We start from the raw sequence: 22,458 nt of genomic DNA, 5'->3' as shown, positions 1-22,458 counted from the left end.
ACACTTTGTGTGTCTCTGGTGTGTGTGTGTGTGTGTGTGTGTGTCCTCTGATACACACCAGTTGCAGCACTGGTGTGACTGGTGATGTGTGTATTAAAGTGTTAAAGAAATCCACACACATTCAACGTTATTTGATGGTTCTTATACTTTGTTTCTTGGATCTGTTTTATTGTGAAAACCAGGTGTTTCCTGTTCTGAGGCCACCAGGTGGTGCTGAGCTGGAAGCCTTCGGTGCCTCCTGAGGGCTTCTCACGGTGCCGGGCTGTGGGAACCCTCATGGCTCTGTAATTACCTTCAGACAGCAGGAGATGAGATGGTTCCAGGTTCCACCACAACAATCAGACAGGAGGGGTGGCTCCAGCCAGAGGCCAGGAGCCAGGGCAAAGGGCCCTGCTGAACCATCCAGGTCCAGCTCTGCCCTGCTGACCCATCCAGGTCCAGCTCTCTTCTGAACTGAAGGAGCTTTTGGGACAAGATCAGAGATGTCTCTCTGTCTCACCCATCCAGTTGAGTCTTCACTCAGAGGACAACTGTGACGGAGGAGAACTTTTGTGGAGGTTAATGATGTCATGAGTCAGCCCACGTAACCTGGACGATGATGTCATACCTGGTCTGACATGAGGACAACTGGGAGGACGATGCGTGGAAGGTCCCCCCCATCATCATCTTCTCCTGTGGTTCAGTCTGACCTCCAGAACAGAATCATCTGGATCAGTGGTGAGACGCAATCTTCCATCCATCATCTATCCATCATACATCGGTCCATCCATCAATCATCAATCCCTCCATCCATCATCTATCCATCATACATCGGTCCATCCATCATCAATCCCTCCATCCAATCATCTGTCCATCATCAATACCTCCATCCATCCATCATCCTTACAGGGTGACAAAAATGTTGGTGTGAAACGACTGATGGAAAGGAGGTAAAACTGCTAAATACATCACTGAAAAGACAATTGTCATGAGTCAGGGATAGTTTGAGGACCAGGGTTGGACCACCAGCTGGTGCGGAGGACATCATCCTGCTGCCAGCCCCTCTAGAGATGAGGCGTCTTTCGCGATTCCAGATGTTTGTGTTTACCCCTTAGAGTACACAACACAGCGGAGCTCACCGCCACCCGCAGTCATGTGACCCAACAGGAAGTTTTCCTTTAAATGATTCAAGGTGTAAACTAAAAGTCACATTGACATTTACTGTTTACTAAAGAGTTGTGATGAAACTGCTCCTAGCATACATTCTAATGATCAATATTAAGTCACTGGTTGGGTGTCAGCCTGGACTTAGCCCCGCCCATCTCACAAGCAGCCTGGGTCAGCTGTGGTAACCATGACGATGGAGTCAGACAGATCCAAGCCTGTAAACCCTGATGAGGACCTTCTACGGCAACATCCTGCTAAATTGTTGCTCCAGGTTTTCTGGTGATCATGGACCAACTCCAACCTTGGCTAACCAGCCGTGATGCTAACGCTGCCGTGGCGCCTCGTCACACACGGGACACTAGTGAAACCGTCACCACACCAGCCTTTCAACAAGACGCCAAAGATCAAAACATGACACAAGTTTGTTTTTAACTTTTATTGTACACAATTTGCCATCGTTCAGAAGTTCCTGCGGAGAGAAAAACAACACGTAAGTCATCAAAGTGCTGTGGAAACGGCGAAAAAGCCAGAGGAGCTCTAAAGTGCTCCGCCCCTTTATCCCGAGACCTTACTTGGCAATGACGCCGTCGTTCTTGGCCAGTCTCAGGATGGAGTCGTCCGATTCCCCCTGCAGGACACAAACAAGTCAAGGTGAGCAGGGAGGAGCTGTGAGGCTCAGGGGTATGATGCCCTGAAGGGCCCCATCCTGATCCCTGCTGTACACTCACCATCCTGCGGATGGCGCCACAGATGGCGTAGGTCTTAAACTGACTGTTGAAGCGCCCGGTTACCTTGTCGACCTGCAGGAGGAAGAGCAAAGGGTGGGAAAGGAGAAAACTTCAGGAGCTTTGAGGGAAACCTGGTACACAGAGCAGCATTTCCATTTAAATATGATTGTGTTTCTGCTGTTGCTAAGGTAACTACACTGGGGTTCTGGTTTCAATGGACTTGCAGCTCTTCTCATGTGACGACCTGATCCCAGAGCTCCAAGTATTAGAGTCAGAACCATGTCCTCCAGCTCTGGCCGGTTATACTGGGTTGGGTTCATGTCGGGGTTCTGGCTGAACCACTTCAGGACCTCCAGAACGTTTTAAACGGCTCTGTTAACAATTACTCAGTATGAGGAGAATATTCTGAATTCTTGGCTCCGCCCCATTAATGGGTGAATCATAAGGAATGGTTCTGGTCTGGGTTCCTCCAAATGATGCTTTGAATTAAGGACAGAACATCTTGTTCCTCACAGTCCAGTTCTTTAAGAGGAGAACCTTCAGATCAGAACAGTCCCTGGAGTCTGGCTCCAGGTCAGACTGAGCTCTGGAGACAGCGCTTCACCTCATGGTTTGGTGTTGACTGATCAGAAACCCTCTGTCAGACACGTGTCCAGATGCAACAGCATGATCTAAAGGGATCCCCACCGTACTGTTCTGAGAAAGGTCCAGTTTTAAATGCTAACAATAGACAGTTCACAGGATTAACCTCAACATTCTCTCTAGCTACAGTAAAAATGGGAGTTTGGCTTCAATCCACATCTGATCTCAGTCAAATTCAGAGTCATTATTATCCTAAAACTGATGTGGTGTGAGATCACACCACATTCCTGGACCATCATACCTGCTGGTGTTCAACACAAAACTGCTCTTTTGAGATCAAATCCAGTTTACCTCAGCAATGTTGATCTGGATGGAGGCATGGTCCTTGGCTCCGATGATTCTGTTGCTCGCAGAGCTTCAAAACAGAGAGAAACACGCCGTCATCCGGGTTGCAAGTCCCATCCGTTCGCGCCAGTGTGTGCTCAAAACTCACCATTTACGAGGGACGTACAGGTCCACAAATTCACCAGCGTCGTTCTGCATGTTGTCGCCTTTGACAAGTGATCGCCAACAAATCTGAGACAAAGACAATATCGACGATAAGATGGCACAAAAGACCTGTTGCAACGTCAAAAATATTAGATATGAGACACCAGCAGGAGCAGCTAGCTAGCTAATCATTTAGCATGTGGAGCTAACAGCACGGCCGCATGTGGCGAAAAGAAGGTTCCACTAATTCCCGGCTTTTTAGGCACACATGATTTAAAATCCGTCTAAAACTACAGAACCACTTTACGCCCGAGAAGTGTGTTTAAAAAAAAGGGTCAAGCAGCATTTATCTGTCGTCTTTTTCCACGTTTTCAAAGAGAGCTCAACAGCGACTCACCGTATCCGACTAATGGCCGACCGGAAAGAATGCGCTGTCGTTCCGGAAGTGGAAATAGCAGTGAGAGATGGTGGCGCTCCCTGCCGGCGCCGCGGGGAAGTACAATGCAGCGGCAGCAAGGCATTCAACAATATACTAAATATTATCAATATAAAACAGAAAAAATACGATATATAAGTATGAAGAACAGTATTAAAAATGTGTATACAACAAGTAAAGAGAGCCAGTAATTATAGCTCATAGTGCAATTAAACCGTATGGTGCAGTGAACTGAAGGTGCATGTTATGAAGCTGATTTTAAAAATCAAGGAGCGTTTTTTTTTTTAAAGTGCAGGAGCAGGAAAGATCTCCTGAGCTCATCTCGTCAACATTAGCCTGGATTAAAGTCTTTTTTCTCCACTGATGATGAGTTTTCTGATTTTAAAAGTCTTTTGGGTCCACCTGCTACTAAAAACACAATTTCTTTAGACTTCATTTGTCTCCAAAGGGGAAAGTTTACGAGTTGACGCTTGTTCCCAATTCTGAGGAAACAAGAATCTTTAATGGGGATAAAATTAATGGGATTTTCATCTTATTTTGTTTTAAACAAATATCTTCTGGCCATGAGGTCATAAGTGGAAATCTCAGCCTATGAAACCAGGTTAACTAACTAGCTTAGTTACTCATTGTTGAGCCGACCTGAGTAAACAGGGAACAACAATTCTGGCACATAACTGGTTCAACTGGTCATGAAGACCACTGGAGACTGGTATCAGAGGGAGGACACAGCCAACACCTATCAGAGACTCCTGCAGCTCCTCTGAGGACCAGGAGGAAGCCTCCCTGACCAGTTTCCTTCTGACCTTTCCATTAGTTCTTAAGGGACGTCCAGCACCTTGACCGTCGCTCCCGTGGTCCATGGTCTAAAGCCCCTTCTTCTCTTCTCCTCTCCTGGCTGATTCAGCAACAGTGAGGTGTCTCTGATGCTGATCAAAGGTTCTCTGCAGACCTTTTTCACTGGACAGAAGAAAACGTCGGGAATCATACTGAACTTCTTACTCCCAATACCGGCTACAGGCCGGTAGCTCTGATGTCTCATCTGATGAAGACGCTGGAGAGGCTCATCCTCGATCACCTGCGCCCACTGGTGAGCTCTTTCATGGACCCATTGCAGTTCGGCTACCAGCCAAGCATCGGGGTGGATGATGCCGTCATCTACCTCCTCCACACCTCCCTCACTCACCTGGAGAAGGCTGGAAGCACTGTGAGGATCATGTTTTTTTATTTCTCCAGTGCGTTCAGCACCATCCAGCCCAGGCTGCTGGGGGACAAGCTGCAGGTAGCTGGGGTGGATCACCACCTCACAACATGGATTCTGGACTACCTCACACAAAGACCACAGTTTGTGAGGGTGAAGGGCTCCGAGTCAGATCGGCTTCTCTGCAGCATTGGTGTCCTGCAGGGAACAGTTCTGGCTCCTTTCCTGTTCACCCTCTACACCGCGGACTTTTCATACAGTTCATCATCATGCCACCTCCAGAAGTTCTCTGATGACTCTGCTGCTGTCGGCCACATCGCTGATGGGGACAATAGGGAGTACAGAGGACTTATTCAGAATTTTGTGGACTGGAGCCTCCGGGACAACCTCCAGATCAACGCCAGCAAAACCAAGGAGCTGGTGGTGGATCTCCGCAGGCGTAACAACCCCCCGTGGTGGGATCTTTTATGGGATAGTCTGACCCCTGATGCTGGTCCAGTAGCATCACGGACAGGGACAGGAAGAGGAGGGCCAGCTCTGTCCTGGGATGTCCCCTGGACTCAGTGGAGGTGGTGGGAAACAGGAGGATGATGGCTAAGCTGTCATCCATGTTGAACAACACATTTACATTGATACGTTTGATTAGCGAGAGGCTAAAAACAAGGCCAGAGGAACTGAAAAGGCCTTTGGACTCTTTGGAACCCACCAAGCTCCTCATCAGCCTCTCTCTCTGCTGTGGGTCCATCTATCCCTCTGAGGACCGCCAGCGTTTCCTTCGGTGGCAACTCGTGGAAGTGCCGCGGTGCCCAGACTCAAACACACGCACAGAAAAGGTTGCAACGCCTTTAATTTGCTGTCATGAGCTTGATGAAGCACAAAAAGCCTTTCACAACACAATGAGACAGAAAGAGCTTCATAAACAGAGATGATACACCTGTTGTCACCTTCGTCACAGAAGAGATCAGACCAGGACTAAAAACCCGGCTGATTTTCATAATCAAAGCTACAAAAAGAATACCGATGATACAGAATTATAATACAGAAACACTCACATACTTGCTGTTATTCTAGCCCCGCCTCCATCTAAGCTACCCCTGAAGCTGATGATCACAGATGGACAAAGAACAAGTTACTGTACACAGACGACAGCAGAACCTTGTGAGAAGAACCAGTCAGCCAGCACCAGACCTCATCAGTGCACGTTCCCCTGGTCCCGTTGACCTCGGAGTCTTCTCAACGACCCACAAAGGGTTTGAGCAGCTCCTGACAAACATGGCTGTAAACCCGACTGTCTGCTGGTGAGGGTGGTGTCGCCTGATGACCACAGGGAACCCACCATACACGTAGAGAAGAACCATCGAAGCAGGGCGCTTCTTCAAACACGGCCCGTTTTGGCAGGTGGGGCACAGAGGGGGACTGTGGGCCGACCACGGTCTCGCTCCGTGTGTGTGTGTGTGTGAGGTTTTAAATGTTCAACACTGTTCACGGTTTCTGCCTTCCAGCAAAGTCAGCAAAGCTGAGTGAAGGATGAAGGTGGAGGAAGGAACTTGTGGGAGATGATGAAGGTCACAAGGCTGCAGAGGAGCTTTCCTGTAATGCCACGGGTCACCACCGGAGGCAGCGTGTGCCGCAGGACGGAGACAGGACCTTCACCACCATCCCAAACATCTGGTCCCGTCAAGGTTAAAAAGCTCTTCACCGCAACGTATTCAGGCCAACTGGAGGCTGCAGTTGAAACACTAACTTCTTGTTTTGGAGTCATCGGCATCAAATGGCTTTATTAGCTGTTGTTGTGGAGGAGGGTTGGGTTTACTGCCCCCAAGTGGCCACATTCCTCGGTGCCTAAATAAATAGGTGTGTTCCTCTGACTCTGAGAATCGGAAAGGCATCGATAGGAGAAGCTGTGTGTTCAGTCTGTGGTTCACTGCATCCGATAGAAGCCCAAACCATCCCAGCACCATCACACAATTCTATAACCTGGTGAGTGTCCGTGTGTGTGTGTGGAATGTTGTGGGTCTGCTGACAGTTTGGCTCCTTTTGATCGGTCACCATCAGCGATTGTGCCTGTTTACCTAGTTTTTGGTTTTTATAAGAAATGTTAGAAAAGTGGGGGCCGCTGTGAGGAGCAGCTCCTGCCAGCGGTGGTGCCTTCACTGTCGGCTTTGAAAGGGGAGCTTCTGGCCTCCCAGCAGGTTCCTTTTGCTCTCAATCTTCTAGAGTGATGACAAAGGTGCTGCCTTGGTGGAATTCACACAAAATCTGGTGTTCTGACAATGTCCTTGGGTCACGGTGGTGAAAATGTGAATATCATGTTCAAACCCGTCCTGACGGGAGGATTTCTGCTTGGAAAAAATGGCGTCGCCATCCAGTCAGCTTAGTGGCGTTAGTGCAGAGTCTGGAATCGCCCTCCCGACACAGCTCTTTTACCCATAATGCCACACGTTCGTTCAGGTCTCTTAGCTGCCGCACTGACTCGGAGCAGTCGACATGACTTTCGGGGCGCTCGTTTCAAAAAGAACTGGAGGCGGAGCTTATGTTCCATGTAAACGCCACAGGCCGCCAACAGGAGGTCGTCCCGCTCATGGGTGCAGCACTGGGGAAGTCATCCGGTCAGAACAGCAACAGAAATTCACATTTTCACCCCTGCGTTGCCCCCCCATCAGTTTCAGAGTGACAAGACGGACGGCAGCGTCGAATGTTGGGAGCGAACGAGCGATGTCCGCTCACAGGTGGACACGCTGGGATGTGCGCTCAGTCAGGTGGATCTGTGAGCTCCGCCCACTTTAGGATGCCTGGGGAGGAAAGGAGACATTTACACATTTCAGTCTCTCGGCTGTTATACCAAGAAGATCAGGCGGAAAACAGACTTTATTACACGATTGGACTCTTCCGCACCTGACCTCCGACCTTAACACCTTTAATGACCTCAGCAGCCGTATCATTTTACTGGTGCTGCTGCTGATATGTTAGCCAACGCTCAGTCCATATGGACGCCCTGACTGAACCCTGACCTCTGTGCTCTGCCTCTGCAGCTTGTTGAGGGAACACGCCACGCCGTCCTTCTCCCCGGCGCCGTCCCGTTCCGATTCGCGCTCCCTCTTTCCCGTAATTCCTCGGGTGTGCAGGAGGAGTCCTGAGGGTCAGATTAAGAGGGGTCACTCAAGCCCACCTGTACTGTTTCCAACCCGGCAGTAGGTGGCGCTGCAGCGTTACCTGGGTGTTGTGGCACAGCGAACTCGTGGTAGAGTAGACTACTGGTGACGTTCTGACTGGGCTCCGGGGCTGACTGGTATCCTGTAACACACGCATTAAAGTTCCCATGGAAAGTTCTCTGTTAGGGCATTTAGCTGTCCGACCCACCAGGCTGCTGTGGCTGTGGCGGTGGCAGTGGCGACGGCGGCTGCCTCTGCTGTCCAGCGCCGATGGATCTGGCCGGTTCTTCGTTGTCAAAGTTAAGTAAAATGCTGCCGCTGCCGTTTCCCGTTGCCACGGAGCCCCCGGACAGACCAGGCACTGCCGAGGAGCAACGCAGGCGATGAGGCGGGGGTGAGGAAGGAGCAGAGTAACGTGCACGAGTGGCGGGCGTGGCGGGGACTTACAGTGCGAGTTGGTGCTGCTGTTGGGCCCTGGAAGCTGCTGCTGCTCCCCAGGAGAGTACGCCATCAGTCCTCCGCTCCCGTTGCCGTTGGTGGACGGCACCGACGCCAGCAGACCTGACAGCAACCAGGCAGGAGGACTTTTAGTGTGAAGGCAGGTCCCACCAGAGCGCGGCTGCACTCATGTGGCCATTTTCAGACTACATCCTCCCTTCTCCAGCCTTTCCAACTACCCCGTTGAGGGCCAGTGCTGACTGGTGGTGGAGGAGAAAGCCCCAAAGAGGCTGGAACCCACTTTAATGGTTCCTCTCCCATCAAGGAAGGCATCCCGATCATTTTAGTTTAAGAGAAGAATAAAGTTGTTTTGTTTCTGTGTGTAGAAGCCTGGACTCCCTGCTAATGCTTCTGAAAGCCTCCCCCGGTGCTGGGGTGCAGGTCTCTTACCCAGCCCCCTGTAGCGGCTCAGCTGCTGGTAGATCTGCTTCATCCTCTCGATGTTGAGGCGGCTGGCTTCTGCGTGGTTGACCATGGGTTTCGGGTAGTGGACGCCGATGACACATTTGGCAGCCGCCTGCACGGCCTCCGGGGCGTTCCAGGGATCGTAGATGTACTTGGCGGGGAAACCTCGGAGGATAGGTAAGTATCGTCTGAAAGTACACAGACACATTAGATTTGCCGGCGAGGGTCAGCAGGAAGAGGACTTTCATCGGAAATAGGAAGGAATCTGGTTCTAACAGTGGTAATAATATGAAACGTCTGCGTGAACATTTAGCTAACGATAATAAAATATGGGTAAGGTTGAAAGAAATGCAATGGAGGAAATGTCCAGTGTGAAGAGCGACCTCGATAGACCCCGCATGCTTTTGTTTAACCTGTCTGACAGATGAAAACACACACGGCAGCAGTGCACTCAGATACTGAGGACTTGAACAGGCCACAGGAGCCGGTTTGCGAACTCTGGTTTTAGCCGCCGTCGCTCTGACAGCAGCGCTCTACTTTACAGGATGGATGGAAAGAGAACGACAGACGGCCTCGAGTGTGTGCCCAGCTCCACACCACAGAAGAAGAAACGGCTGACTGTCATGAGGTGGCGCCATCTGCTGCCACTCTTCCTCTCATCTGGGTGACAAACAGAGAGCACCTACCTACTGCACCAGGTCCCGCCTTACCGTCACGACGAGGGGGTGGAAGAGGGGGACGGGAACTGTGGGAGGCGGCACGGTGCAGCGCTGCCAGTCAGAGATAGAGAGGGGTGGAAGGGACGGGGCGTGGCAGCATCCTTACCGAAGGAGACCGCCCCCCCCGCCCCCGTCGCTAGAGACACCGCTGCTGCCGATTGGCTGATGATGCTAGGAGACTTCTACTGCAACACGCGGTTAGAAAGCAGAGTGTACTGGCCCTGAACCCCCACCCACCCCAACCCTGACCTGGGCAGGAGTACCGTGGGAAAGTTCTGCTATCGCCCGAGAAGCAAACACCTCCTGACGGGCCTCACGTGTGTGTGAGGCCCCGTCAGGAGGGTCTCGTGCGCTAGCTGCCAGGACGGCGATGACAGAAGTCTTCCATTATACCTCACAGTTCCAGGACCCCCCCCCCAAACTGATCAGACAGTGGGGCAGCAAGAGAAGAGCTCAGACCTGCTGCCCCCGTCCCTCAGACTGTGGTGGTTGTCTTCTAAGTGGTCTGAATGACCGTCCCCCCTCGGCCACAGCACCACGCCCTGGGCTGGACCACTAGGGGGCTCCCTCATTTCCCCAAAAGGGACGACAACCCTTTTGCCAGGAAGATCCGCGACCTGCCAGCGAGCAGGTGGTCCAGTGGAGGTTGGCGGCTGGGATCAAGCAGCAAATGGACTAGATTTGTCCGTGTGCACGTTCCCCAGGTGAAACTAGCTTCTTATACATGACTGGCAGTGACCATCACAGTGTCACTCTTAATATGTGCCGCACATCACATCTCTTGCTGACGGGACAACTCCATTAGCAGGAACAGTCACATGACTTTCTCTACCTCAGCACACGTGTAATCGGGGCGCTGTTGTGCACGTTCTTGACGCTCCGCCACTGCTCCAAGACCACCTCAACTGACAAGGCTGCATTCACATAAGCAGAGCACCACTGAACATTTCACAAAGGGTCGGACTAGGGGGCTTTGTCCAGTGCCTGGACAGTGGACCAGCAGGCCCGGCGCCTCCCGTCCACCCTCTGAGGGATGTTTCACAGCCCCCTACCTAACGAATGCAGGCGAGGTGCTTTCATTTCCCGACCAAGCGGTTAGAATCCCTTTTGAAGAAATGAGACGCTACCGAGTTACGAACCCACCCAGAGGGTGCTGCTGGGGCGGCGGGTCAAGTCCCGCCCCCTCGGGGAATCAAATAAAACACACCTCCCCCTCTGACCAGGGGAGGGGGCCTGAGAACGGCCAATCATTCTTAAAAGCAATCAGCTACAATCTGCAAGGACGGGGATAGCTGAACTTTTCCCCCAGTGCCCCCCCGTGCTTGTGGCACGGATCCACAAGCACAGGAAGAGTTCATCGGCTGGAGCCTCAGAGAATCACCTGTGCAGCAGGTGGAACTACAGAGAGACGCCACAATCACCAGACATTCACAGACAGGTGAACAGGACACGTACATGCCAGATCACTCCAGAACACTACAGCTCCGAGAAAACAAAGAGGTCCTTCAGTCACTTACCTAAAGACCTGGATGGGGGCCACCTTCATCCCTCCATCTCTCCCTCATCCAACTAACTCTCTCTCTAACCTGTGCATGCTGGTTCTTTACACTGCGGAGCATCTTCTGCGTGTTCCCCTGGGAGCTAGCCTCTACCCTGATGCTAACCTCAGCTATGTGCTGGTCACAAAGAGACAGAGGGAGGAGGCTCCATCCAGCTGCGAGGCTCAGCGGTCGTACCAAGGGGGCGACGTCGGCGAGAGTACCCACCTGATGAAGTCCCCGTTGGGGTCGGTGCGCCGTCCGAAGCCCACGGGGCAGTAGCAGTGGAAAAACTGTTGAAAGAATGAACTGCAGGACAGCCACATCCAGCTGCCCGCGTTCACGCTCCAGTCAGCATCCAGGAGCAACTCGTCGAAGACCTGAGGAACCAGGGACACAAGCAGAAGCACGCTGTCAGAGGCTGAAACGCTGCTGCAGGAGCCACGTTGCCTCCTGGAGGACTACAGTGATCCGCCGTTAACATGGATCTGGATCCCACGTGAACATGGCTGGTGTAAAACAGCTGCCCAACATTGGGCGACAACCCATTAAAGCCCGATGACATCAAGCCTACGATGCCCCCTCACCTTCATGCCTTCCTCCCAGCTGATCCACAGGTCGCCCCTGGTGAGGAAGCAGGCCACGGCGTGCCGGGCCAGGTGATGGATCCAACCTTCCTGGCGCAGCTGTGTCATGATCGCGTCGATCCAGGGAAAGCCCGTCTTGGCCTCCGCCCACTTGGCGAGTGCCTCCATGTTCCTGTCCCAGGGGATGCGGACGCAGATGGGATTGCCCTCCATCTTGTCGAAGCGTGGGTTGTTGGTCGCCGCCGTGTAGAAGAACTCTCGCCACAGTAGCTGACCGTACAGAGAGAGAGGAGGAGAGCTGTTCTTCTTCACCTGCATTAAAGAACGACACACAGAAGCTACGTCACTGGACTAGCATTAGCTTTAGCCACCGCAGACTTTTCAAATGCTCCTCAAGGTTCTGATGCACATCTGCTCAGCTCAACAGCAGCCGCGACAGTAACAATGAGGCCATAACACCCAATGGTAAACTCACCTTACGGTAAAGATCAGTGAGCTTAAAATAAAAGAGACGGCAAGAGAGGCAACCGAAGCGCAGATACGGACTCAGGCCTGTAGGACTCGCCAGCAGAGAGTTGGCGTTCATCCTGGGACGCTCAAAGTTTGCCACCCAGGCCTGGAAAAGAGGAGGGGGGAACAAAAGTGAGCCAGAGAGTGGGAGAGAGGACAAGGAGAAGGGAGAGAAAGGTGAGGAGGGGGAGGAGAGAAAGAAGAGAGGAGAGGAGAGGAGGGGAGAGAAGAGGAGGGGAGGAGAGGAAGAAGAGAGGAGAGGAGGGGAGGAGAGGAAGAAGAGGAGAGAAAAAAGAGAGGAGGAGAGGAAGAGAGGAAATGAGGAAAGGAGAGGAGAGGGGGGAGAAGGGAGGAGAGAAAGAAGAGAGGAGGGGAGGAGAGGGGAGGAGAGGAAGAGAGGAGGGGAGAGAGGAAGAGAAGAGAGGAGGGAGGATGGGGAGGAGAGGAAGAGAGGAGGGGAGGGGAGAGAAGAGAAGAGAGGGGAGGGGAGGAGAGGAAGAGGAAGAGGAAGAGGAGAGGAGGGGAAGAGAAGAGAGGAGAGGAGAGGAGAGGAGAGGAGAGGAGAGGAGAGGAGAGGAGAGGAGAGGAGAGGAGAGGAGAGGAGAGGAGAGGAGAGTTTAACTCAGATGAAGCTGCTCTCTGGCTGTGATGGATGTGAAATACTGACTTTTCTCTCTAGGTGGCGCTCTATCCTGGTCAGAGCCTCAGTCTCTCCTCCTGGCCACACGGCTGACGGCAGACCCTCAATGTCGAAGCCTGAAAAGCAGCAGGTGTCCATTCTCATCCAGGTGATGGATCACATCACATAATGTATATTTATATGTTCGTGATCTTCCGCACACATGCACAAGCATGTTTGGACACTAGCAGGACAGAGGACAACAGCAGGATGATGATACAGGACGAAGGTGTGTGGTGACATTAGCGCCCCTGTTCCGCAGGTGTGACTGTGTGAGCAGGTATTTTCTGAATGAAGAGCAGACGGGTTCTGACAGCTGAGCAGCAGGTGGTGTCTTCTAAAAACAGACCATAAACACCAGCTGGACAGAAAGGCTCAAGCGTCCCCTGAATGAGGTCACGGAGAGAGACAAGCTAGCTCATTAGAAAAGGATTCATTCATGACTGTTGACAGGGTGACTTGGTTCAGCGGACAGGAAGAACAGGTAGCCTCCACAGAAGGGCGTGTGGACGAACACTGCTGCATTGTGGGTGGTTTGTATGTGTCTGGCCCCCCTAGTTTTCCTGTTCTGGCTCTGTGATGTCACTCAGTCTGCTGATGGGGTGTGTTGGGGTTCTCACCCAGCTCCTCCAGTGAAGGCACCCCGTACTTCTCTCCGTGGTCCTCTGAAATGGGGGTCACACAGCGTCCCATCAGGTTGCCCGACAGCGTCTCCACAGGCATCTCAGGAGGATCCATCCGACTGATCAGGGTCTGGAAACGCTTGTAGGTGAGGGGGGGGTGGCCCCCGTTCAGCTCGATGATTCTGAGGACATGAAGATCGGCCTTGTTCAGGACGGAGGGACAAAAAAGTGCTCCAGTGTGTGTACGAGTGAGTGAATTTGTGTGTGTAAGTGTACATGCATGTGTGTATATACTTGTGTGTGTTTGACTGCTTGTACTTGCTACATATGAGCACCAAAATACTGATTCTACTAGCGAAGCGAGGACATTTTTGGGCATTTTGGCTGGTCCTCACAACTGCAAAGGACTGTGTGAGGGTCAAGACATGGTTCTACGGTTGAGGTCAGATGAGTTTAGGGTTTCGGGTCAGGGGGTTAGTCGGAATGGTCAGGGTAACAAACGTCCTGACATAGACAGACCTACAAAGGTGTGTGTGTGTGTGAGAGAGAGCCAGTTTCCTCACTTGTCCAGGTCATAGAGGGTGTGTGATATCTTCACAATGACCTCTACACCCGCCTCCATTGCCAGCTTCTTGATAGCAGCATCTCTCTCCTTCCCAAAAGGCTCCGAGTCGTACTCAAAGGTCAGCCGTGAGATCTTCCATTCCTGAAACACACACACACACACAGGAAATGACATCTGAGGAGTCCTGAAACAAAACCCACATTTGCTGGATGATATGCTGACCTTAAAGAGGCGCGGGAACACGTTGGCTGGTTGGCCTCTGATGACAAAAAGGCGAGAGTTGAGCTTCCGGAGGTTAGCGTCCAGATCCTCGAGACACTGGAGGAGAAACCTGAGGAAGACGAAGAAGAGATGTTTGAGCTTTGTCTTCAAACTTCTGTCCGACGTCCCCGTTTAAATGTGTTGACGACTAAACATGAACAACATGAACTCGAAAATTTCCTGAGCCGCTGAGGTGGAACCGGAGGCTCAAATAACCGATTCAGGTTATTTCATTTTTGGATCAGAACTCCTGGGATGAACAAGCCCAAACACCATCTTCAAAGATTGATGCTTGCAGAGCCAGAGGGTGTGAGCTTGTTGCACGCCACTCTGGTTGGAGCTGTTGTTGTCAAGCCTGAACTATGCACCCGTGTTGAGACTCCCCAGGGGAGGGTTTCGCTGCTGCCGCCTCTGAAGGTCCAGGTGAAGGTCAAACGTGACGTTCACGCCTGAGCTCCGAGCATGAATGTCAGCGACACTGACAGATGAGGGAACTCCGAACCTGCCACACCGGCAGCGCCTCATCTCAGGTTGCAGGCAAATGTGGTGGAATTGGATTGTGTTAGCAACAAGCTAAAGGGTCAACAAGGAGACTTTAGCTTTCTGCCAAGAAGATCCTTTCAAAACAGTTTTTTTGCACTAAAACCTCTCACATTGCCCACATGGCTGCACTAACTTTGGCATCTTATTCTAACCCAACATCAAACCTGGGAATACTCTGGTGACAGCGTGAGCTAAATGATCAGGACGTTCTACCGCAAAAACTCTCTAAGGGATGTTATTAAAAGTGTTTCGGGCCTTCGTGAAGACTTTGTAGCGTTGGTGTAAGCAGCTGCGACATGTGTGGACAGCAGAACCACAGAGCTGTAGATGTAGGAAGAGGAGCTGCGGAAGTCATGTTGTCAAAGCCAAATGGTGCAACTAATGTGGCAGTACCAACGCGACCTGTAGGGGCAGCGCTGAGCAGGTTGATCGACAATTGACCGGACAACAAAGTTTCGCTCAAATATAATCAAAGAAAGCACAATCAAATAACCCTTTCTGGATTCTTCACAGAACAAAACCCTCTCTACTAACTAATAGTTAATAATGAAAATAGTTCATAACTAAGGAACATTTTTTTTAAAAAGTCCAACTTTATTATCAAATACAAATATATATGAAAAAAATCAAAATGCTTTCTGGTATTGTTCAGGGACCAAATGTGGAGGCGGGCCGTATTTGGCCCACGGGCCGTAGTTTGGGGACCACTGATCTATACCATAGAGCAGGGGTGGGCAAATCCAGTCCTCGAGGGCCGTATCCAAGCCAGACCTTCTGTACTACAGGTAAACACGTTCACCTGGGGTTCCATTTACCTTGGTGAAAGCGGTTTCTCCCTGGTAGGATGCAAAACCTCCTTCATGGATTGGACTTGCCCATCAGAGGAGGTCAAATCCATTCCTTGAGGGTTGAATTCAAGCTGGGATTTACATCCCACCAGGCAGGAAATGCTTTCACCAAGGTAAATGGAACCCCAGGTGAAAGTCTTTACCTGTAGGACAGAAAGTCTGGCTTGGATATGGCCCTCGAGGACTGGATTTGCCCACCCCTGCCATAGAGCAATATTTAATGAGATCTCCCTTCCAATCATCAACATACCATCACCATTACATTATGTGTTGTGTTTAAGGGTTAGTTTTTCCATAGAATGGACCCATATCAGTTAGGAATGCGGTGGCCCGCCCAGCCCTACCGCAGCCTGTTAGGGTCATACTGAACAAAACAAGAGAAACAGAAGTTCGGGAAGAAATTCTGAAAAATACAGATATTTCTAAAACGCTTTTCGTAGTAAGACATAACCACACGTTCCACAATATTTCAAGACTTGATTCCAATTTCTTTGACTCCATAGTATCATTTTCTAATTTTATTTGTTTTATTAGATTAGTTTTGCAATCAAACTATGTAAAGGCTGTAAAAAAGAGAGTAAAAGTTGACTTCTCGTGTGTTCTCCCAACCAGAGCCCCACCCATCAAGGCCTGTGGGCAATCTGGAGTCACACCCTCGTTCCCACTCCCACGTTCTTAAATGCTGTTCTAATTATTATAAAACAAAGCATCAGCAACACATGAGCAAGTGTGTGTGTGTGTGTGTGTGGGGGGGGGGGGGTCATGCATTAGTCCTTATATAACTGTGCTGGCCTACATCTGTCAGGAGACTCAGTGTGGACAGTGACATACTAAAGTCCCCCCCCCCCACCACCCACACGCAAACACGAATGGAAAACAGGGTTTTCAAGTAAAATGGAGAAAGAGAGAGAGAGAGAGAGAGAGAGAGAGAGAGTGAGTGTGAGCGAGCCAGACTGGGCACATGTAGGTCACACTCACGTAACGTTTCTGATGGTGGCACACTAACCTACATCTGCTGCACAGATGATTCTTCTGTTTCAGCTTTAGCAGATGTGTGATACAAAGTCCCAAATGTTTCTCCATCTTCAGAAACAAGACCAGAAGCAGGACAAGACCTGACTGAGGACACAGATGGTGGATCACAAGGCTTGGGACAGGGTTTCGTGAGGGCCTTTTTATAAACTAATAGACAGTCTTTCCAGGCTACATGATAGCTGTCGATTTTACAAGAATGCCCCTTCCTTTCCAGTCTTCGCACTTTCTGCTTGAGGGTCCTGATATGTGAATTATACCAGGGGGCACACCTCCTCTGATTTACTATTTTCTTTTTCAGGGGGGCAACAGAATCAAGCGTGATTCTTAGTGAGGTTGCTGCACCTTCAGCTATAGAGTCAACCTCAGCAGGGATAAGATTATAATTGTTTATCCCCCACACACAGTGGTCCTGGGAGTAGCACAGGGATCACTTCCATGGAGTTCCTCAAGGTTCTGTACTTGGACCAATCCTCTTCACCTTGTACATGCTTCCCTTAGGGAACATTATTCGGCAGCATGGAATAAATTTTCATTGTTATGCTGATGACACTCAGCTTTATTTATCCATGAAACCAGAGGAGACAGAGAAGTTAGTGAAGCTTCAGACCTGTCTTAAAGACATAAAGTCCAGGATGTCTTCAAATTTCCTCCTCCTTAACTCAGGAAAAACTAAGGTCATGGTGTTTGGTCCTGAACCTCTCAGGGATAGATTAGATCACATGATCACTCTAGATGGTATCTCATTAACATCTGGTCTCTCTGTGAGGAATCTAGGAGGAACTTTTGATCACAATCTCTCCTTCAACTCAAACATTAAATTAGTGCCTTTTTTCACCTGAGGTACATCACAAGGATTAGAAAACTACTGACTACTGAAAACTACTGATGATGCTGAAAAGTTAGTCCATGCATTTGTTACTTCCAGGCTGGAGTTCTTTATTATCAGGGTGTCCAAACAACTCTTTAAGAAGCCTCCAGTTGATCCAAAATGCTGCAGCCAGAGTTCTGACAGGTATTGACAAAAGAGATCACATAACTCCTGTACTGGCGTCTCTTCATTGGCTGCCCGCGAAATTTAGAATAATTTTTAAAACCCTTCTTTTGACCTACAAGGTCCTCAGAGGCCTAGCTCCATCCTACCTGGAGGAGCTAGTGACACATTATCAGCCCAATAGACCGCTCTGCTCTCAGAATGCTGGTCTACTTGTGGTCCCCAGAGTCTCTAGGAGTAGAATGGGGGGCCGAGCATTTAGCTACCAGGCCCCCCTGCTATGGAACCAGCTCCCTGTCCAGGTACGGGAGGCTGACTCCATCTCTACTTTTAAGATCAGACTTAAAACCTTCCTCTTTGAAAAAGCTTATTGTTACTAATTCTGTAGTTCCAGTTACTATCATAGACAGACAAATTATCATACTTAGGGGGTCGTCTAATCATTAGGTCACATCTTAGTTAAGCTGCTATAGGCCAAGGCTGCCGGGGTCCAGAAACATGATCACCTGACAGGCCTCTGACACCTCCTCCTCCTCATCAAGTAGACTAGTAATGCTATTTCCTGTGTAGTTTTTCTGCCCCCCCCTTCTGTATCCATTTACAGGTATCGCCGCCTTCAGAGCTGTATACTGACCTCCGACCCCGCTGATCCACTCAACCAGCAGCTTATTCAATTCAATTTAATTCAATATAATGTATTTTTGTATGTATTTCAATGCTCTATGCCTCTCCTCTCCTCTCCCCCTCTCCTCTCCTCTCCCCTCTCCTCTCCTCTACCCCTCTCCTACCTATTCTATCCTCTACCTGTCCTCCCCCTTCTCCTCTCTCTCTACCCAGCCAGCCATCAGCAGGAGGGTCCCCCTACATGAGCCTGGTCCTGCTCAAGGTTTCATCCTGTTAAAGGGGAGTTTTTGCTTGCCACTGTTGCTTGTCTGGGGTCAGGCCCTGGGATTCTGGAAAGCGCCTTGAAACAATTCTGATTGTAAAAGATGCTATATAAATAAATATTGATTGATTGATTGATTGATTGATTGAAGGTCAGCCAGATGTTCTTCAGACAGCAGCAACCCAAAGCAGCCACAGGTGTGGTTGGACGTAGCGCTGGCCCATATATCCAGACTTTACCTTATATCTATAGGTTTTTAAACAATAAATGCTGTGTTTGGCACAGCGCCCCCCCTGTGGTGTGAATGATAAACAGAAGAGGAGTTCTAGTCTGAACTGAATTAAATCAGCTTCCATCTGGGAGTCTGACCCTCCCCCCCCCCAAAGACAATCGGGAGCTTGCTGTGGCGTCTGTAGTGGAGTCCCCAACTTTAACCAGGAACCAGTAGTGATGGTGAACCCGGGCTCAGAATGAGGGGAGCACATGCTCAACACCAGTCAGGACAAGTCAGTGGATCGGTGACCAAGAAGCCCCCCATCCTGCCCCGGAGCAGCCTGTTGCCCACCACGGGGGTCAGAATGGATGAATCCTGGGTTGATCCAGCGCCACCCCCCCAACTATGTTGGCTAGTTGTGTTGCTGGACTGGATCCAGACGACAGGATCTGTCTGCACATCTGAAGGTTCTCCTCTGAAAGACGGGCAGACTGTGAGGAACAAGATGGAACCTTCTGTCCTTAATTCTAAGCATCACAGCGCTCTAATCTCTGGAGTCGGGTCAAAATAGCTCTTGTAATTGGATGTGGACACACGTGCAGTTGTGAAGGACACCTGTCCGTCTCACCTGTCTCGCTCTGTATGGGGGACGGGCTCCTCTGACCATCTGGGTCTTTAAATAAACGCCAGGCCAACAGGGAGCAGACAGTCGCTCTGCTCTGACCTGTAAATGATGTCTGCTCTGCCAACAGCCATGTGTGTTTCCTGCTCCGCTAAAGCATTTTAGTATCACGACCAGCTGGAACATGAGCGGGTCGTTCAGCTCTGCCTCCTCCGTTGCCATGGTGACTATACAAACAGTCATAACCCTGGAGCGTCAAATTACTGACCAATCTGAAGAGTTTCAGTACTTTACAGCACCTGACATCAGCCCCACACACACGCGCACACACACACACACACACACACACACACACACACACACACCTCCTGCTCTTCAGACAGCTTCCTCCCTCTCCTCTTTCTTCTCAAAATCATTCTCCTCAGTCATCCTGCTGCTCCTCCTCTTTATATTACTCCTCTTCCCACTGCCCCTCCTCCTCCTATTACTCCTACTGCTCCTTCTCACATTACTCCTCCTACTGCTCCTCATATTACTCCTCCTCCTCATATTATCCTACTACTGCTTGTCCTCCCACTGCTCCTCCTCCTGATAATACTCTTCCTACTGCTGCTCCTCCTCATCATATTATCCTACTACTGCTCCTCCTCCTGCTGTTCCTCCTCATATTATCCTACTACTGCTCCTCCTTCTCCTCATATTATCCTATTACTGCTCCTCCTCCCACCGCTCTTCCTCATATTACTCCTCCTCCCGCTACTCCTCCCACACCATGAAGCCTGTCGTCAGACTGTCACCTTTTTCATCAATAATCAGTAAACTGATGGGACGTCTCCCTTTGATCATCGGGAGATCACCAGGAGATCATGAGGAGATCACCAGGAGATCATTTTGTCAGTGTAATTGCAGATAACTGGTGATGGCTGTATCTGAGGGTGTGATGTCACAGCCATACCAGGATGGATCTGTGTGTCTGGAGATGATTGGTCTGTCTCAGCACCTCCTGTTTAGTTGCTGGGTGTGTTTGATTGATCCAGTAAGACAAACATCACACAGCCATGGTGGGTCCAGACCGCCATAAACCCTGAGGTGTGTCCTCCTCTGTGCGCTACAAGGTCTGCTCATCTGTGCGCACAGAAGAGACGTTTCACAAGAATAAAGGAACTTACCGCCACCTGTTGACCCCTACGTTGGAGGAACCTGCAAACCACGGGTCCAGGAAGTAAACACAGCGCACTGTGCCCGCTCCTCGGACCGCCTCCCGGAGCGCAGGGTTGTCATGGAGGCGCAGGCCTTTCCGAAACCAGTGGATGGAATTTGGGGCCATTTTATTCTGAAAAGAGAGAAAAAATGTGCCGATTAGGGAGAGGAGGTGCCAACACCGGAGGAGGAACATCATCATCCTATAAGTTCCTGGGGAGACTCTAACAGTGTGTGGGTCAGACCTGGAGGAGTCAAACTTGAGAGCATTGACATTCCGGCAGAATAAGGAGAACCCATAATTCCTAATACGGACCAGGACACCCCAGGAAACAGATGGTTCAAACCAAGCAGTCAAGGCAATAGCTCAGCCTCCACAACATCAGACACCTTCACTGTGGTCAACACTGGGACGATCTTCCTGCCTCTCCACAAGGGATGGAGCTTGGTCTGTTCCTCAACCCCCCCCTCTCTTTTCCTCCTCTACACTCCCTATCCTCTTTCCCTCTCTCTCCCCTCCTCAACACTCCCTCTCCTCCTCTCCCCCGTCTCTCTTTTCCTCTCCTCAACCCCTCTCTAACCCTTTCCCTATCCTCTCCTCTCTACCACGCCTCTCTCCTCCTCCTCCTCTCCTCAACCCCCTCTTCACGAGCCTCCCCTTTTCTTCATCTCTCTCCCCCCCTCCCTCTCTTTTTCCACGAGCCTCCTCTTCTCTCCATCTCTTGCCCCCGTCCTTTCTCTCCCCTCAACACCCCCTCTCTCTCTCCACGAGCCTCACCTTCTCTCAATCTCTCTCCATCTCCTTCCCTCTTTTCTTCCCTCACCCCCCTCTCTCTCCGTCTCTCTTGTTCCATTTCCTCCTCTACCTCTCACCTCAACCCCTCTCTCGCCCCCTCTCCTCTCCCCTCCTCAACACCCCCCCCCCCTCTCCACAAGCCTCCCATTCTCTCCATCTCTCAATCTCTCTTTTCTCCTCTCACCCCTCTCTCCACAAGTCTCCCCTCTCTCCATCTCTCTCCCTCTTTTCTCCCCTCACCCTCTCTCTCCACAAGTCTCCCCTCTCTCCATCTCTCTCCCTCTTTTCTCCCCTCACCCCCTCTCTCTCCACAAGTCTCCTCTCTCTCTGTCTCTCTCCCTCTTTTGTCCCCTCACCCCCCCTCTCTCTCCACAAGTCTCCCCCCCCTCTCTCTTGTTCCATTTCCTCTACCCCTCACCTCAACCCCTCTCTCTCCCTTCCCTCTTCTCCCTTTACCCCTGTCTCTCTCATCTCTCTTGCCTCACTCGCTATGACGCTCTCTCCTTAACATTTACATCGGCTGGTGAAACAGTGAGTAAGGGTCAGATCTAATGGGATCTAATAAAGATCTAATAAACGCTCTTTATGACAACCGTGATGGGGTCGAAGCAGCTCTGAGCCTCCGTCAGACCGTTATTACACATCACAGCCCAAAATAACACATCACGGTTAACAGTGATGGTTTTTTCGGAAGTGAGACATCCACAACAGTATGAAGGAGTGCAGCAGCCGGCGCCGATGACCGGGCAGGAGAAAACGCCCACGATGCTGCCAAAAGCATCCAAAAAAGCTCAACGGAGTCCACATGCTTGTCTTTTCACCTCAAACACGGAGAAGTCTTCTCGCGTCCAACCAGATCCTCCTGGACTGGCTGATCCAGGGTGGATCACATCCCACAGACAGGAATGAGGAATTATTAGTGAACAATTAGTGGTGTAGCAGTGTGTGTACCGAACAGAAACCACGTCCCAGTCCACCTAGTAGGGTATCAGAACCTTAACTGGGTGACATTTTCTTTATTGTCCCTGAGTTTTGGAAGCTGTTATGATATTGTCATTTCTGTCTGTGATGTGGACATGAGGTCTAACGGGACACTTCCTGACTTATCTGAGCCTCTGGAAGAACTGTTTGGTAGAGAAGGAGAGCGGTGATCCACTGGAACCGTTGGTTAAAAACAGAACCTGACATGAGGGATGAATGTGTTCTT

At 50.6% G+C, this 22,458-nt stretch overlaps 2 protein-coding genes across 4 annotated transcripts in view; both read right to left on the bottom strand.

Moving 5' to 3' along the window:
• Positions 1-1,567: 1,567 nt before the first annotated feature.
• rps21 (ribosomal protein S21) lies at positions 1,568-3,477 on the bottom strand. The gene is made up of 6 exons (XM_003979361.3): positions 3,343-3,477; positions 2,950-3,032; positions 2,808-2,871; positions 1,875-1,946; positions 1,719-1,774; positions 1,568-1,615 (listed from the first exon to the last, which is right to left on the bottom strand). The coding sequence occupies exons 2-6, from the start codon at positions 2,997-2,999 to the stop codon at positions 1,606-1,608; spliced, it is 252 nt and encodes an 83-aa protein (XP_003979410.1). The 5' UTR covers positions 3,000-3,032; positions 3,343-3,477; the 3' UTR covers positions 1,568-1,605.
• Positions 3,478-5,408: 1,931 nt separating this feature from the next.
• The window catches only part of LOC101079934 (cryptochrome-1-like), a 20,340-nt gene continuing 3,290 nt past the window's right edge, over positions 5,409-22,458 (bottom strand). For 2 of the 3 annotated variants that reach the window (XM_029834394.1, XM_011618748.2), the window contains 13 exons: positions 14,078-14,186; positions 13,854-13,996; positions 13,288-13,472; positions 12,656-12,744; positions 11,954-12,094; positions 11,479-11,790; positions 11,120-11,271; positions 8,620-8,822; positions 8,179-8,292; positions 7,940-8,092; positions 7,793-7,873; positions 7,591-7,712; positions 5,409-7,371 (listed from right to left, as the gene is read on the bottom strand). In XM_029834394.1, the coding sequence (XP_029690254.1) occupies positions 7,363-7,371; positions 7,591-7,712; positions 7,793-7,873; positions 7,940-8,092; positions 8,179-8,292; positions 8,620-8,822; positions 11,120-11,271; positions 11,479-11,790; positions 11,954-12,094; positions 12,656-12,744; positions 13,288-13,472; positions 13,854-13,996; positions 14,078-14,186 (1,813 nt within the window). In that variant the 3' untranslated portion in view covers positions 5,409-7,362. Of the gene's footprint in view, positions 7,372-7,590; positions 7,713-7,792; positions 7,874-7,939; positions 8,093-8,178; positions 8,293-8,619; positions 8,823-11,119; positions 11,272-11,478; positions 11,791-11,953; positions 12,095-12,655; positions 12,745-13,287; positions 13,473-13,853; positions 13,997-14,077; positions 14,187-20,424; positions 20,583-22,458 lie in introns of those variants that run through there. The other variant, XM_029834393.1, reaches the window with a different exon arrangement.

Source organism: Takifugu rubripes, chromosome 3 (genome assembly GCF_901000725.2).
Source record: "Takifugu rubripes chromosome 3, fTakRub1.2, whole genome shotgun sequence".
Lineage (NCBI taxonomy): Eukaryota > Metazoa > Chordata > Actinopteri > Tetraodontiformes > Tetraodontidae > Takifugu > Takifugu rubripes.
The sequence above is the reverse complement of the archived record's forward strand: the minus strand, read 5'-3'. Positions and strand labels throughout refer to the sequence as shown.

Coding starts and splice junctions, on each gene's coding strand:
- rps21 (XM_003979361.3), bottom strand. CDS start 2,999: ATGCAGAACGACGCTGGTGAATTTGTGGACCTGTACGTCCCTCGTAAA. Junction 2,872..2,949: donor CTGTACGTCCCTCGTAAATG/GTGAGTTTTGAG, acceptor TCTGTTTTGAAG/CTCTGCGAGCAACAGAATCA. Junction 1,775..1,874: donor GTGGCGCCATCCGCAGGATG/GTGAGTGTACAG, acceptor TGTGTCCTGCAG/GGGGAATCGGACGACTCCAT.